Source organism: Trachurus japonicus, chromosome 10 (assembly GCF_045865225.1).
Source record: "Trachurus japonicus isolate A0001 chromosome 10, Traja_1.0".
NCBI lineage: Eukaryota > Metazoa > Chordata > Actinopteri > Carangiformes > Carangidae > Trachurus > Trachurus japonicus.
In genome coordinates, this window is record NC_140916.1 from 20,497,711 (window position 1) to 20,512,928 (window position 15,218).

The window sequence follows — 15,218 nt, forward strand, 5'->3', positions numbered from 1 at the left end:
AAGAACATTTGTAGAGAAGCTTCATTGCTGCTCAGCTAATCACATAAATCTTGCCCCTCTGTATTTTTAAATGCTACCAACAGCCTCATGAGCAAGTGATTTAGTAGGCAGGAACAATACTAAATCAGACACCAATGTATCTTATTAACTTAAAGACTCAGATCCCTTTAACAGTTCCTCGACAATGAAGCTGATCAGCGCTCTAAAGTCACACAACTTGCTGCAAAAAACTAAAAACAACTCTAACAAAAAACAGTAATCAATTCCATTTCATGCTGGCAGGTCCATATTTTATTTCATTTATTGTCAATTGCTGACTTTGATTTTTTGACATGAGTCAAGAGAACTTGCTTGAGTGCATCTGTGAATATATGTCACTGCTTGGACAAAAAGAAGCAAAAGGCCACACAGTCCTTCATCACATAATATAAGTAAGTAAGCAAAAGTGAACAGACACATTTCTGATCATCACTCAAACAAAAACAAAACAAACAAAAAAAACATCGGTCCAAAAGGCAACGAGTGTCAGGTGAGAGGTAAGAGTGTAAAACACAAAGCAAAAATGTCTCTGGACATAAAAGGGAAATAAATAGTTGATTATTTGTCATTAAATATTCCTAAGCTTTGAGTAGCTAGCATATTAAAATCCTGTTTACATTCGGTCAGTCACAGGAGAGCAAGTTTAGGGCTCAATTTCCTATCATACACTTTTCACATCTTTTATGTCTTGGCACCATATTTGTGTTATTGTTGCATTTTCTCCACCATATTAACATCAACTTTTTTCTGCATTTATTGTTATAGATAATTAAAAATGACTTAGTAACCTGTTTTACACTGTATTTCTTTACAGTAACCAGTCCAGATCACTCTGAAGGCCTCTCACTACTCTCTATAAGGTCCACTTGTTTTGAATAGAACTCACTTCATCCATATTTAGCATAGATATACAGTATATACTGACTAGATGCCACCTTCTGCTTCTCAGCGTACGTCAATAACGCCGCCATCTTGGGACGGGGTTTCTGACCATAGACATATATACGTCTGACAAGCAGTCAGACCCGGTCAGACCCTTGTAGAACAAATTTCAGTGTATATATGTATGTGGGTGTGTGTCTGAGTATGTAAGTGTATGTTTAAAATTATAAAAAAAAAAAAAAAATGTTGTATCATAAATATATGTCTGAAATTTATAATAAACCAAACGGCTTGAAAATTGGTTGAATATTCAGTGCGTTGTGGCGATTTTAATCGTTGATAGACCTCTGTCTCTGTTGACTAAGTTGACATGGCATCCTCCGACCCAAGATGGCGGCCGCGTTGACGTATCATTCCAATGGACAACAGCCTCAGAGGCGACATCTATGTGTATATATCTATGCATATTTAGTACATTTCCTGACACCAGTAAAACCTGTCAGCTCTGTATCACTGGTGGAGCATGCTAGTCCTCCTTTAACAGTTGAGATACAGTCGTTCTCAGGGTTAGCACCGCTGCTTCTGGTTGGATTTTCATCTCTCCTGATGGCGTCTCCATCTCTCTGTGCGTCTCTTTTGCTCTGCCATCCTCTCTTTGCATGCAGCCATCTTTACATTCAGTCCACTCCTCTGTCCGACATGTGTTGATTCATCCAGCCGTCCGTCCATCCTCAGCTCTCTTGTTGAGGCAGGACAATCTCCACCTCATATTTCTCTATCCCTCCTTCTTGTGTCTGCGACTCTATTCCACTTCCTCCTCCTTCTTCATCCTCTTTCTCCGTGTTGATCTGTGCCACTCCCAGCCGGTACAGAGCATCTCTGATCACCACCTCTCCCGGCTGGCAGGCTTTCACCACTTGGTTGATCTGCTGGCTCACAATGTCCCTGCTGGTGAGGTAATCTACCAGACGGTTGTATAGATAGTAATAAGCTGTGTTGCTGAAAACCATAGGTTGCCCCCTTGCATGGCTCACAGGGGAACCCTCCTCTGATTTCTCTATACTTTCTGTCTCGGCGTTTTCTTGCTGTTCTGATCGCTCATCACCCACCTCTTCCTTCTCTTTCTCCAGCTCGCCCACTAGGCTGACGTAGGGCTCCAGGTCTCTGCAGAGGGACATTGAGTGGTGGTCCGGTGGCTGCTCTGCTCCAGAGGGACGAACCAGCCAACAAGAAGAAGATTTGGTGATGGGGTGGACCTGCTGGTTCTCTGCAACCAAGGAAAGGTCGGCACTGTACGGTTGATCTTGTAGCTCAGCACACGAGACATACTGAAGATGAAAGACGAGAACGACAATGAGCCTTTACTAAAGAAGAAAAAAACACTGCCATTCATTTTTCAGCAGAGATATGTATTAAATAAATAATCCTACATAAACCTACTTTCCAGTTTCCTCATAGATGTTCTGTTCACACTTGATATTTTACATTAAATATTTTGCAAACACAAAAAACGAAATAGTTTCAATTCAATTAAGTCAGGTCACAAACAAAAAAACACTTTATAGTCGCCATTCAATCATATGCGTGTGAATAATGTGAATATATCTAAAAAAGAAATCACACATTGACCCTTTAATTTGGTTCATTTTCCATTTTAAGCAGCAGAAGTCTGAGCTTCTTGACAGATAACTGGACTGGGCTCACTCACCTCTGGCTTTTCAAAGGGATCACAGAAGCATCCTTGGTTCCTGCCCCACATCTGGGTTGCCAGGTCTGGATACAGCATGTCTGTACAGAGAGCCACCTCACGGGCACAGCCGCTGACATAGACCGGCGGCCAGTAGCGGGACGACAGGAGCAGGTCGACGTGATCTCGAGCCGTCTCTCCTCTCACCAAGCACTTAGAGCCACACACCACCTGGTCACATGAACGGCACAGAGGTGGACGGTGACGAGCTCACAGAGGAATGTTACACATGGAAAACACGTGGGGAGTGTTTGTGTTTTGGGCTCATTTAACCTGAAATTACTGCTTCGGACTGATTTGGGTGACTGGTCGAGAACAACATTACAGAGCTACTGTTTTTACCTTGTGGGGGCAGACCTTAGACAGCTTGCCAGCAGTGAGGTGTGGAGGGGGCTGTGGCGCCGTGGAGAGGCCGCTTTGAACGAGCGTGCACAATGAGATGAGAGAAGCCAGCAGCTCGTTCTAACACAGAAGAAGACAGAGAGGAGACTTATATTTACACACAGATATAAGTATGTCAGAGATAAGTTTAGCTCATACCAGGAATTGGGGTCATTTTTTCAGCCTGATTCAAGCAAACAAATTTGCTGAGCAAAACTTAAACACCCCGGGGTGCGGGGGAAGGGAGGGGAGCGGGTTTTTCCTTTGCTTTAAATCAAGAAGTCATCACATGATTGTCGTGTTTTTCCAGTGACACTCGTGTTACAACAATTATTTAATGGTTAACATGTTTACTTCAACTTTCTAACATATACAACAGAAAAATCGTGTGTTTGTGTGCATAATTACCGCATAGGCACATGCTTCTCACACTCACACACACACACCTTGGTGGACCCTGGGGTGACTGTCGCCCCGCAGCTGCTCAGTATTGTTCTCAGCTCCTCCTCACTGTGATCCTCAATCTTATCCAGTCTCAGCTGACCATCATGAATTAGACGCACCAAAACTGATGGATCTCCTGAGACAGACGGTGGAAACCAATCTCTTTAAAACACACAGTCAATGCAATCCACTACAACCAAAACAAAGCTGATAATGATAACACAAGTGGTGCATCAAAAATGCAATTGCAGCTGGATATAGACATCAATAAATAAAATCAGCAAAAGCATTCAAACTGCATGTATGATACTGTGGTTCTGAAATCAATTATCTTTTCTCCGTTTTTCTCTATGAAGCCGTGAATCTGTGACAGGTAACGTCCACCCTCGTTTCTCACTTTGAGTATAACTACTGCTTAAAATCTGAGCGTTCAAAAGAGTCAGTACCTGAGGGCTGCTCTGTGTGCGACAGAACCTTGTCTTTCTCCGTGTTGATGACATTTAGACTCCTCATCAGAGGGGGGATGAAGGGGGCGAGGATGGAAGCGTCCACCCGAGTGATGGGGATGTCAGTGGGGAAAGCCGCCTGCTCGATAGCCTCACTCTCCATGGTCAGCCAGAAGTCGTCCACATGCACCTCATCTGAGACCGACACCTCGGGCCAAGTGAACTGTGGAGACAGTGTGGTTCAGGGAAATGTAAGTTGCTAAATAGCTCAAAGAAGTCGATTCATTTTGCAACAGTTTTGCAGTAACTCTGTCACCTCCACATTCTTGAGCTCCAGCACGTTGTTTGTGTGCCGTTGTGAAATCTCCAGCTTGGGAGCGACACCACAGATGCCACAGATCATATCGTTGTAATCTCGCACCGTCAGACACTCAAAGGCCCAGTAGCCGCTGAGGAGCAGCTCGTGAATTTGAGATAACTCCTCTCGACTCAGTGCATGGACTGATGGAAAAGAGGAAGATAGAACACAGCGTGAAATACAGAGGGAACAAAATTGCCAACGCAGAAAATGAGACGTGACTATCCTGAACAAAATCAAAGACATTTGCAGAATCTATGTATGTAGGGAGCAATTGAGAATTTACAAGGGTGATTGGGGATGTGGTCCAGTACAGTCTTGGCTGCCTGAGAGGGGGCTTGTCCCAGTCTGATGTTGATCCTGATCTTCAGGAACAGGTCAATAGTAACTAGCAGCTTGTTCCCGACGTTGAATAAACCTGTTACAAAAAAGACAGAGTGTTTTAATTCCCATAGAGAGATAGCTGCAAGTTATACCACATCAGAGAAAAATATTGTCAGGAGACATTGTTTATATACACTTGATACACTGTGACAGAGCATTGCTGTTACCATTAACACACAAGACAAATATTGTTGTTTAACTGTGATTCTCTGCTACGGTGGCATTTAAGAGCAGAAACCATACAAGAAGAGTGAGGAGCACAAATATTAAGGAGATTGTGTTATAGCAAAACATATCAAAACACACAGTTTCACTGGAAGTGCTCTGAGCCACTAGGTGGTGATAGACTGAGACCTCATAAATACTTTCATGCTTTATGTACCCAAACCAAATAATACTGATGATGATTTTTTTCACTTTAAAGATATTTTAATGTGTGGTCTGTTTTATTAAAATAATGTTCATTTGGGAATTTGACGATTTTTACAAGGGTTTGAAGCCCGTCTGCTGCTCGAGACTGGTCATCTCGGTAATTTGTTGTACAGCCCCAGAAGTTACAGTATCATACCATATACAATATATGTATTATAACCATTAACAAAAACGCTGTGTCTTTTAAGTGCAATTTGTTTGTATATAAAAGATAAATTACTAGATTCCCGTCAAACTGAAAAGAGGGAGTGCAACTTATTACATTTTGCTTTATATCTTAAAGTGATGCATTAAAGTTTGGATAACAGGAGTTTACTAGCTGGTGGATGAGTGTGTATTACAGATTCTGTAAAAAAACAAAACAAAACAAAACCTTGCAGATAGAAAATAGCAATAATAACTTTTTTTTGAATCTTTATATCAAAATGTGTCGTGCCGCAATGTGTCTGATATATTTCCTTGGCAGGTGAACCGGGTAAATTTGAGAATGGACTAGGTATCTCAATCTTTAAAAAATATAAAGCTTTGGCTGGTATACATCAATACTCTCCCAGAAGGAGTAAGGGGGTAACATATTTTCCCCATGAATGAGTTTGAGAAAGAAAAGAAAAACAACCATCAGAGTTGCAGCTCTGGCAGCAAAACACTAATGTAATTAAAAAATCATCAGTATTTTGCCAGAGAGCATAAGACTGATGTGATTAAGAAAATCTGAAGATTTTTTATAAATTGCATCTGATGTGCAAACAAATCAACCAAAATAAAGACAGAAGCTTCCGACCAGTATTTGTAAATGCCAAACACATATACACAGATATGCCCACTGTCAGATCTGCTGTGTTTGAGATGCTCTGTGTGTAGAAATGTACAGCAATACAATAAGAGACTCTACACAAAACTAAGGAGGAATGCTGGATGCTCTGGGAAAACAGAGAATACGTGCTGCTGTTTACCTGGGTGCAGGTCAGTGAAGCTGTGCAGAGCCAGACACTGGACGTTGAGACACACTTTGAGCTGGAGAGAAGCTGTCTGCACCAGGGCCTCCGTGAGCAGCCAGCAGTCCTCCTGCCCGGCAACAGAACTACAACACACACACACAATCAACCACTACAAATCTCAACAAGCAGTAGCATCTATTTCCCTTTAATATATCAAAATATCTCTTCACGTCATAGCTTATAACAGCGGTCCTGGGCTGTTAATTACTTGGTGATATCAGATCATGCGTCATTCTCCATGCTCTCACCTCTGACCTCCCTTGAACAGAGGGTAGTTACACAGGCCACAGTGAGTAGCAGCTGATTCAAAGTACTGAGGCCACCCATTTTCAACCAGTGTCTCCGTCCCCGTGGTGTCTTCATGCTCCTGGTCTCCTGGTTGAACCAAGACAATCTGGAGACTATTGAGCTCCTGGATGAGGTTTAACGTTTCCTGAAGCTCAGTCTCATTTTCAGGAATCTGTACCGAGCGGCGCAGCAGCTGCAGTGTATTTTGCCGCTGGACGTCCTTCTGTGCAGGAGTCAGGGTGTGGTACGGATCCAGCAACGTCTCAAACTGAAAAAGGAAATCAAAAGTAATACAAGATATTCATCCACATTAAATTATATAAAAGAATGTTAAGATGTTAGCTTTGATAAATTTTAAAATGAAAGTGACTCATTGTAAGAATAAAGATGAGGGAGAGGAAAGCTTGAGTATACAGGGTCACTCAAGTGTGTCAGCAAGGTTAAATTAACTCCTTTGGTGACTGAAGCAGACAGTTCTTGATGTCATGACAAACAAAATAAAAAAATTAAGTTGTAATATAATTAGTACCAATAAAATGCTAATAAAGAATGCTTCACGGTGAAAAACTGAGGAAAATATGCATAATAAATACACTAAGTGAGAAAAAGAATTTGGCGTTGCGGATGTAAAAGATGACACCAGTTACTTTAAAGTCTGGGAGGAAAAACCTGGAAAGATGAATGACTTCACATAAAAGGCCTGTTGTTATCAGTCTTTGGTCTTGATTTATGAACATGCTCTGGATTCCAAAGTTGCATTGAGGCTCACACATGAGGTCAAGAGGGACAAGGGGACAGCTAGAAACTGATCTCATTGTATCTGCACTTCAGAAAACCCTAGAGGTTGCAGGCTTGTACCTTTGCTGTCTTGGTGTTCTTCTGGGTCAACTCACAGCCACACTGGGGGCACACTGCAGGTTTGTGTCTGTTCTTGTACATATAGTCACAGGACGGGTTTTTACAGTGACCCCTCCCTCTTGCTGTGGACAGTCCCAAGTCCTGAGAGAGTAAAGAGAAGAATCACAGATAAATAAATAAGGGAACTCCGGAGCATCACATTCCACAAAGGAACATTGAGTGTAATCTAATAGAAAAAAAAACAATTTACAGCGGGCTAAATTGCAAGAGGAGTAGCTGTATACTGACAAAGTTAGAGACCGTGTGCTGTTTGAAAGGCACGACTGACAGGATATTCACTCTCCTATCAGTCAGTGAAGATACAGGCTGGTTTCCATCTGCTGGGGCAGGATATTCCTGTGGAAAGACATGCAGAGTGTGAGGAAACTGAACACAGAACTGCAGCTTTACAGTTTGTTATTTGTGTGCATGTCAAATGCGTGTGTATAATAACCTGCTTGGCTGTGGTTGTTGTGACCGCCTGGCCGAGCTGCTTTAAAGTGCTGGGTTTGAGACCTGACAAGCTTTCTCTGGGCACTGTGGTGAGAGAAACAACCACATCAGCTAAGAGCAGAAACCTCAGACAGAACAGGTACTTACATAGACACCTCACTTCCTGTTAGTGTGGTGAGGACAGTCTACAATTATACCTAATACTCAATAACAAGCACTGAATAAATATAAAATTGAACCATGCACGCACTTAAACTGAAACTGACTTAATCTACTTAATTAAGGGTAATTAAACACAAAGCCAAATGATGCACACTACCAGTTGATGATTTGTTGCTGTTTGCAGTCGGAAGTTTTCCTTTATCAGGTGGGACAGTTATAATCTGGAACAAGGCACGGCCTAGAAATACAAACACAAACACAAATGGTAACAACTTATTTTAACATTGACAACAGAACATTTTCTGTGTTGTAGATATACATTTTTTTAAATCTCACCTGCGTTATAATAGGCGGGGAGGATGGGTCTGACAGGCCTCTTTTGGACAACGACACTGCTTCTGTCTTGACTTTGTGCTGTGGCACTTTTAGGACTGGCTTTCAACTGTCTTCTCACACACAGAGAAAAAGTAAGTAAGTCAAGTAAGAAACATAAACTATTCACACAAACACTAAGGTGTCAATGTAATCGTATTTTGTTTTGTATTCTCAGGTATCCCACACTTTCATACATTTCAGTGTTTAAAATAAGCAGAAAAATGCATCAGGAGAGATGAAAAATATAATGAGCCGCATATGTTGTAACAAAAATATAAATTCAGACACATGGGAAATTGTTAGGCATAGACGCTACACTTAAAACCTGTACTGACGCTACAGTTTGCAAATGGTCAGTACAGTTTTTACATGTTATAATCCAAACTGTCAAAATGATATGAAAGTCCATGTTTATATACGTAGTAATGGATGCTCACTTAGTTTGATCCTGTGGCTGGGTGCTGCTGCCCTCTGGTGGATTTCCACTTGGAACTGCACGCTGCTTTCTGGAGCGGCACTGAACGCGCCCTTCCTTTTTGCTCCCAGTGGTGTTTGTTTTACCGACATCAGCATCCCCCTCCTGAGCAGGGAGCTGTGTGGGTTGGCAGCTTTCATCAGACTTCGGTTCGGCTTTCTGCGGAAGCTGCTTTGATGCTGCTTCTTTCTGTTGTGTCTTCTTTTCCTGATACGTAAAAGCAGGAAAAGTTGAATTTCAGGTCAAAACTGGAGCCCAAATCCCTGTGTTAGTAATGAAAAAGTTTGAACGCCTCTCACTGTTTGTTCTACTGTTATTCAACACTTACAGGAGGTATCCATTTTCCACCCAGAAGGCTCCCACACTCGGGGCACGTTGGCGGCTTGTGGCGGGTGACATACACAAATGAACATCCAGGATTCAGACACCTCCCTCGACCTCTCCTGGTGTACGTTTTCACAGACTATAAAAAAAGAAGACAACTGTTTAACCCACATCCAGAAATTAGATTGTTTAAATATAATAATATTTTTGATTTTCCTTTTTTGTATACAGACTATAACTGCGCGTTTAAGCCCTGACATGTCTGAGCTGGATGAATCCAAGTGGTTCTTACTGTTTTATATGAAGGCCTTTGTTGTACATTGGCACCTACGGAGACCATCATCACTGGGCCCACAGAGCTGACACCTGCCAAAGACTTCGCTTCCAGCAAGTTCTGTAGGAATGGGAAAATCAATTTACTGCATTCGTAATTAAACTGTTAAGTGAGCTACATGGATTTTTATCTAAGGAATGATAAATTGAGCATTTTTCTATATTGAATATATAGTTTCACCTGTGATGGTATGATGGCAACCACCTGTGTAGCTTCGCCCTGCATTTGCTGCATGATCATCCTGCCATAACCAGTGCCAGCTCTCTCATTTCCTTTCAGTGTTACCCCGTTTACTAAGAGGTCAGCGGAGCCCTGCAGGACTGTGGAGCCTGGGACGTTCGGTAGCACAGAGGAGGAAGAGCAGGAAGAGGAGGGTGGAATTCCTTGGAGGGCAGTGGGACGAGACACTGCTGCAGTTTTCTCTGCTATCTCTTCAACGACAATGGGCTGCTCGGAAAGTTCCACCTCACTGGCCAACCCCAGAGCTGTGAACTGGGGCTCTTGGGCACTGGAGGTTGAGGGAAAGCCATTTTCAGCTAGAAGATCCACAGACTCCACGCTCACCTCTGACTGAGAGGCTACTGGTTGGTGATTTGCGGGGCTGCCTTTGGACAAGAGGAAGTAGCTGGCTCTAGGAAGGATCTTGCGGAAGCCTGGCAGGTCTTTGGAAGGACCGAGTGAGGACTGAGGAAAATACAGGTTAAGAATGATTATTCGTAGAATAATGTTGGCACCAATAAATTAGGTAGGTAGCTTTTCTTTTACTGAGGATCAATATGAGCAAAGTTCCACCGAAGTTCAGATGCACTGATTTGACTACATGGAAAGAGTTGGTGTAGCTTACTGTATCCAGTCCCTCCTTCTCAGACTTGGCCTTCTCCAGATAGTAGGCTTTCTCTGCCACACTGAGCCTTTTCCAGCTCTCACTGATGCGCTTGTTGATCTCAGACTGTGGCAGATTAGGTATATCCTGTTGCATAATCTGGTGGACATCAAAGTAGTATAGCAGGTAGGCAGACCTAAAACAGATATGTCTGCTATCAATGCATGACAATGAGTGAGATCATTTTTTGATTTTTTAGGTGAATCAATCCCTGTTTGAGACAGACCGAGCTATACTTACTGCTATAACATTACAACAGTAGTGTGTGAATGCCCGTTGAGCAGGATCTAATTACCTAGGCTTCTTCGATTTCTCAACAGAGTCTTCTTGAGCTTTGCTCTTCCTCTTTTTGGGGGTCGTCACCTCCATTTGGCTGTAGCAGCTCTCCACCTCCTCAGTGACTTTCATCACCTCAAACACCTCCACTTTCTCCATGACATCCAAAGATGGGGCCAACTTGAAAAAGCATTAACATAAATGAGATTAGTTTGTTGCTCATGTTTGAACTTTCATTAGGGCAGACTTTATTGCAGGTGTGTTAGGTCAAAGTGAAGTAGTTTGGTTAGGTGCACACATTGCATAATACTCTGTATTTAACATCCTTGAAGACCAGATCTCCCTCAGTAGAGCATGAGCGCAGCGTCACTCCTCTGTGCTTTGATGAGAGGTCTGGATTTGTGAAGCTTATAATAGCAATGGATATCACAGCTGATGAGAGGCAAGTAGAGACACTTTATCTAATAAAAGCTGCTGCAAGTAGGACAGTGTGACTGCGGGCCGGTACCTCAGAAAGACTTTAGCACTGCAGTTTCTTAGTCATGATTAAATAGGGACTCTTAGGGAGACCACTGACCTAAAGCGTTTACATGTTAGTGGTCCTTCCCTGCTTTAACGGTAGGTTTAATGGCGTGTGATTATACTGCCTGCACAGCTACCCAGTTATCCAATGAAATGCCTTCTTGTTGAAGCCTTACCTACGACGCCCCGAGGCTCTACAAACTGCTTCCAACAACCCCTAGAAGTCGCCGAAAAACTCCGGCACTGTGCCGAGGGCAATTACAGCTGAAACGAGTCCACGGTTCATTGTATTTTGGAGATTTACTATGCATTTATGTCTGTAAAAGTAGTTTCGTATCTCGACGACTCCTAGAAAACATGGCGGTTTGTTGCTATGGCCGTCAACCAATCACAAGACCGAATGAACAGAGACGGGCCAATCACAGAAGACGTTTTTGACACGTGAAAGTAAAGCGTGCGTCCCACAGACGTTCAGAGTACAGGCAGTAGCCACAAGCAGCCGCTGTTATGTAGGCTATTATTGTTTCTTTTTCATGTCTATGTATATGCTACTGTGTTGGAATAAATGAATTAAGTTCTATTGTATGAACTTTGTTTTGTTATATTCATTGAATAGAAAATATTGACACTCAGAGCAAGGAATAAAGCATCAGAAAATTATTTAAATAGGCTAATAATGCACCAATATTTTTTACATTGTGCTCTTCATCCAAGCCCTACTGCAGCTTTGTCAGATTAATTGAAAGAAGAAATTATATATTCGAACAGGTAATACATAAACACAAGAAACAAAACATAGTATCTTCTTGAATTATGCTGTCATCTTTATTTAGCATTAGGTCAGAGACATTAGTTCCAGGCTATTTATAGCTGGAGCCCTGGGTTTTTGTCTTAGCCTACTTTACAAGTGAATGTGTAAGAAAAAATAAACATTGCTTATCACGAAGAGAGCTTTAAATCCTGTATTATTTATTTATTTATCAAGTCTAGCCCAAACTAATCGAGCTGAAATGAACCCAGCGGCTCAGGCGTACGAGTCGATCACTAATCCCCTCACCGAGCAAAATGGCGGATGACAAGGTGAGTGAGTTTGTGTGCTCTGCTTTAAATTCATTAATTTCACGTGTTCCGTCAGATGACAGCAATGGCTAGAGGAGGACGAGAGAGAGAGAAAAAAACATTGAATTTGAGCAGCAGCTGTTTCCATGTTCAGATGAAGTTACCGGGGCGAGTGTCGCCTCTGGATGAAAAGTGGTGGATCCTTGAGTTTCTGCTGCTGTGAGCTAAAAGCAGCAAACTTAGAGAAACGCTGCTCGGTTGTTTTTTGCTGGAAGAGCTCTCAGGGTAAATGAGACAGTAACTGCAATTTTAGGTTTGTGTCGCGCTGCAACGTTGGATACCCTCGGTAACATTACTGTTTTATACCTCTGTGTCTCTTTGTACAAATGTTATAGCCTATCCTCTTTTTTCATTTATCAGGATCCTCTTAAACAGTTGAAAGATCTGACGCAGCTCAAAAACCAGCTGGAGGAGATCCAGAGGCGAGTGGAGAACCAGGTGTCTGTAGGAATACCACAGGTAAGTTGTGTGCACAGTCTCTGACCACATGAGCATTGTGATTTATGGAAAGGTTTCCCCCTTGTCTGCCAACCTAATGCAGCATTATACATTTCTTGTTGTCAAGTATGCAGCTATTTCTCCTCCGTATATCCCAGTACAAATAGGTCTGTCAGTGCTGTTGCTTTGCCTCTGTAGTCCAGTCATGTTTATAGTATGCTTAGTGTTTGTTGACAATACAAAGTAATGATTTATCCCAGCATGTCCTTTGAATGTGCTATGTGTTGTATGTATCCCCTGAGCTGCTGAGACATTGCTAAAGACCCTGCTGTTACATTTCCCCCTCACAGGGAGGCTCTTTCTTAGGATCCCCGTTTCTGAAGGGCTTCCTGGCCGGCTATGTGGTGGCCAAGCTCCGCTCCTCTGCCATCCTGGGAGTGCTACTGGGAACAATGACTGGCATATACGCAGCACAGAATTATGATGTGCCCAACATTGAAAGGACCGTGAAAGGGTATATGAGCAGCTTGAAGAAAGGACCAAAGTAATTTTGGCTCACCGCTGGCCCTCACAGTCTTTTTGCCAGTGGCATAACAGGCACATGATGGAGTACTGTTGCGGCTGATGGTTTGTCAGCAACTCGTGACAGATCAACACCTCAAGATTACTTGATGTACAGTAACTGGAATTTCATTTGGGACTCAAAGAAAAAAGACTGATTTTTTATTTTTATTTTTTTTTTTTAGCATTTTTATTTCAGATTCAGTTAAAACACTGCTCGGCTTCTTTTCCACATGTTACTGTTTGGTTTTTAACACAATATGTAAGACCTTATGCCCGCGAGGTTGTGTCCTTCAGATTTCATAACCTTTCTTAGTTCTGTTGCCCGGAGCAACTGTCTAAGGCCGTTAGATCTTTGAATCAATCCTTCCAAAATAAGCAGTGATTCCTACACGTTTCCACCTTTTGTTGTTCAGCTCAAGTTACATATACAGCGTTATACAGAGAATGGTGTGTACAAGTATTTTATGACTAATATTTAAATGATCGAGATTTATAGCAGTTTATTTTTTAAATGGCCTGAAGTGAGGGGTTTTGCACTAAAGGTAGAACTCAGATTTATTAGAGATCGGAAGTGTTTATTTTTGCATCAGTGAGGATGATTGTGATTCAGAACGTAGGGACCAGTTCCCCGGCAAAGAAGAGGAGGCAGTGGATGAGACGGATTCAGTGGGGCGTCCTCTTGGGGCTGATGGTCCTCATCTATGGCTCTCATGCACCGCTCATCACCCTCACCAAAGAAAACGGCCAAGTCCCTTTCAACCCCTCGTCGTGTGTTGTCATGATTGAGTTAACTAAACTCATCTTCTCACTGGCGACTCTCGTTTTAACTGGGGCTACATCGGCCTTACGAGCCCCTCCAAATTTACTCCTCGTGGCCCCCTATGCAGTCCCCGCCATACTCTACGCCCTTAACAACAACCTGGTCGTTCTTATGCAGGCTTACATGGACCCCAGCTCGTACCAAGTCCTCTCTAATCTTAAAATTGCCTCCACCGCCCTGCTGTACTCCGTCTTCCTGGGAAGGCGGCTGCGGCCTGCTCAGTGGTTAGCCCTGGGGCTCCTCATGGCTGCGGGGGTTTGTCACAGCTACAGCAGCCTGGATCTCAGAGACCCCGAGGGGGCTGATGCTGAGCAAGCTGCTAGGCTTCATATCACAGCTTGGGGGCTTTTCCTGGTGCTGGTGTACTGCTGTGTTTCAGGGCTGGCGGCGGTTTACACAGAGAGGGTGCTGAAGAGCCAGAAGCTGCCCCTCAGCCTGCAGAATCTCTACCTCTATGTGTTCGGTGTGGCCATCAACGGGCTGTCCTCCTTTTCCTCTGTAGCAAGTGAAAAGAGCTTCCTGGAGGGATACTCAGGGGCAGTTTGGGTCATTATAGCAGGGCAGGCAGCTAACGGACTCCTCATGTCTGTGGTGCTCAAGCATGGCAGCGGGATCACACGACTGTTTGTCATTTCCTGCTCCATGCTGGTTAATGCTCTGTTGTCGTGGGCCATATTAGGGCTGCAGCTTACTCCTTTTTTCCTCCTACCCGTTTCTATGGTTGGACTGGCAGCTTACCTTTACTACATATAGAAGAGTGGAGGCCGTCTTAACGCAAACAGAACTCTCATCACAGTCTTTTTAAACCGCTACTTCCTAGCTTTTTGTTTGTTTTGAGTTTTTCCCTGCCTTCTATCAACCTGCCTTTGGAGTCTTGGCTTGAACTGGACTCCAGAATTCAAAACATGTCAATTTGCGTAATATTTTAGAGTTTAATTTACAATTATCTTACACATTCTCAAATAAAATACACATTGTAATGCAAGTAAAGATCATTGTATCTTCAGTTAAACATTTCTGAAGAGTGCTGCTATTGTCCTGTTTTCTTGTTTTGTGTCACATTCTCTGCCAAGAACATGTCAAAGCTCAAGTGTTATAAAGTGTGTTAATAATAACTAATAAATTGTCAAAAAACAGTTTTGTTTCTCATAATGTGTAGTAAGCTTGCTGTTTCATA

At 42.8% G+C, this 15,218-nt stretch overlaps 3 protein-coding genes across 4 annotated transcripts; 2 read left to right on the forward strand and 1 right to left on the reverse strand.

Annotated features, from left to right (window-relative positions):
* Positions 1 to 1,425: 1,425 nt before the first annotated feature.
* On the reverse strand, positions 1,426 to 11,471 carry hmgxb3 (HMG box domain containing 3). Of its 2 annotated transcripts, none has more exons than XM_085789942.1 (21): positions 11,277 to 11,471; positions 10,598 to 10,758; positions 10,264 to 10,438; positions 9,600 to 10,103; positions 9,378 to 9,479; positions 9,090 to 9,224; positions 8,724 to 8,968; positions 8,248 to 8,357; positions 8,069 to 8,149; positions 7,751 to 7,833; positions 7,546 to 7,653; positions 7,258 to 7,398; positions 6,360 to 6,667; positions 6,067 to 6,194; positions 4,584 to 4,715; positions 4,256 to 4,440; positions 3,940 to 4,162; positions 3,496 to 3,629; positions 3,011 to 3,130; positions 2,630 to 2,839; positions 1,426 to 2,249 (listed from the first exon to the last, which is right to left on the reverse strand). In XM_085789942.1, exons 2-21 carry the CDS (start codon positions 10,735 to 10,737, stop codon positions 1,653 to 1,655), a joined length of 3,861 nt encoding a protein of 1,286 aa, XP_085646068.1. In that variant the 5' UTR covers positions 10,738 to 10,758; positions 11,277 to 11,471; the 3' UTR covers positions 1,426 to 1,652. The 2 variants fall into 2 exon arrangements, with proteins under 2 accessions (XP_085646068.1, XP_085646067.1); XM_085789941.1 differs by having other exon boundaries at positions 8,248 to 8,360.
* Positions 11,472 to 11,887: 416 nt separating this feature from the next.
* LOC146979917 (SLC35A4 upstream open reading frame protein-like) lies at positions 11,888 to 14,740 on the forward strand. Its single transcript, XM_085789944.1, has 3 exons — positions 11,888 to 12,180; positions 12,580 to 12,678; positions 13,008 to 14,740. Exons 1-3 carry the CDS (start codon positions 12,166 to 12,168, stop codon positions 13,203 to 13,205), a joined length of 312 nt encoding a protein of 103 aa, XP_085646070.1. The 5' UTR covers positions 11,888 to 12,165; the 3' UTR covers positions 13,206 to 14,740.
* Positions 13,817 to 15,177, forward strand: LOC146979918 (putative UDP-sugar transporter protein SLC35A4). Its single transcript, XM_085789943.1, has one exon. The coding sequence runs from the start codon at positions 13,817 to 13,819 to the stop codon at positions 14,792 to 14,794; it is 978 nt and encodes a 325-aa protein (XP_085646069.1). The 3' UTR covers positions 14,795 to 15,177.
* The last annotated feature ends 41 nt before the right edge of the window (positions 15,178 to 15,218 follow it).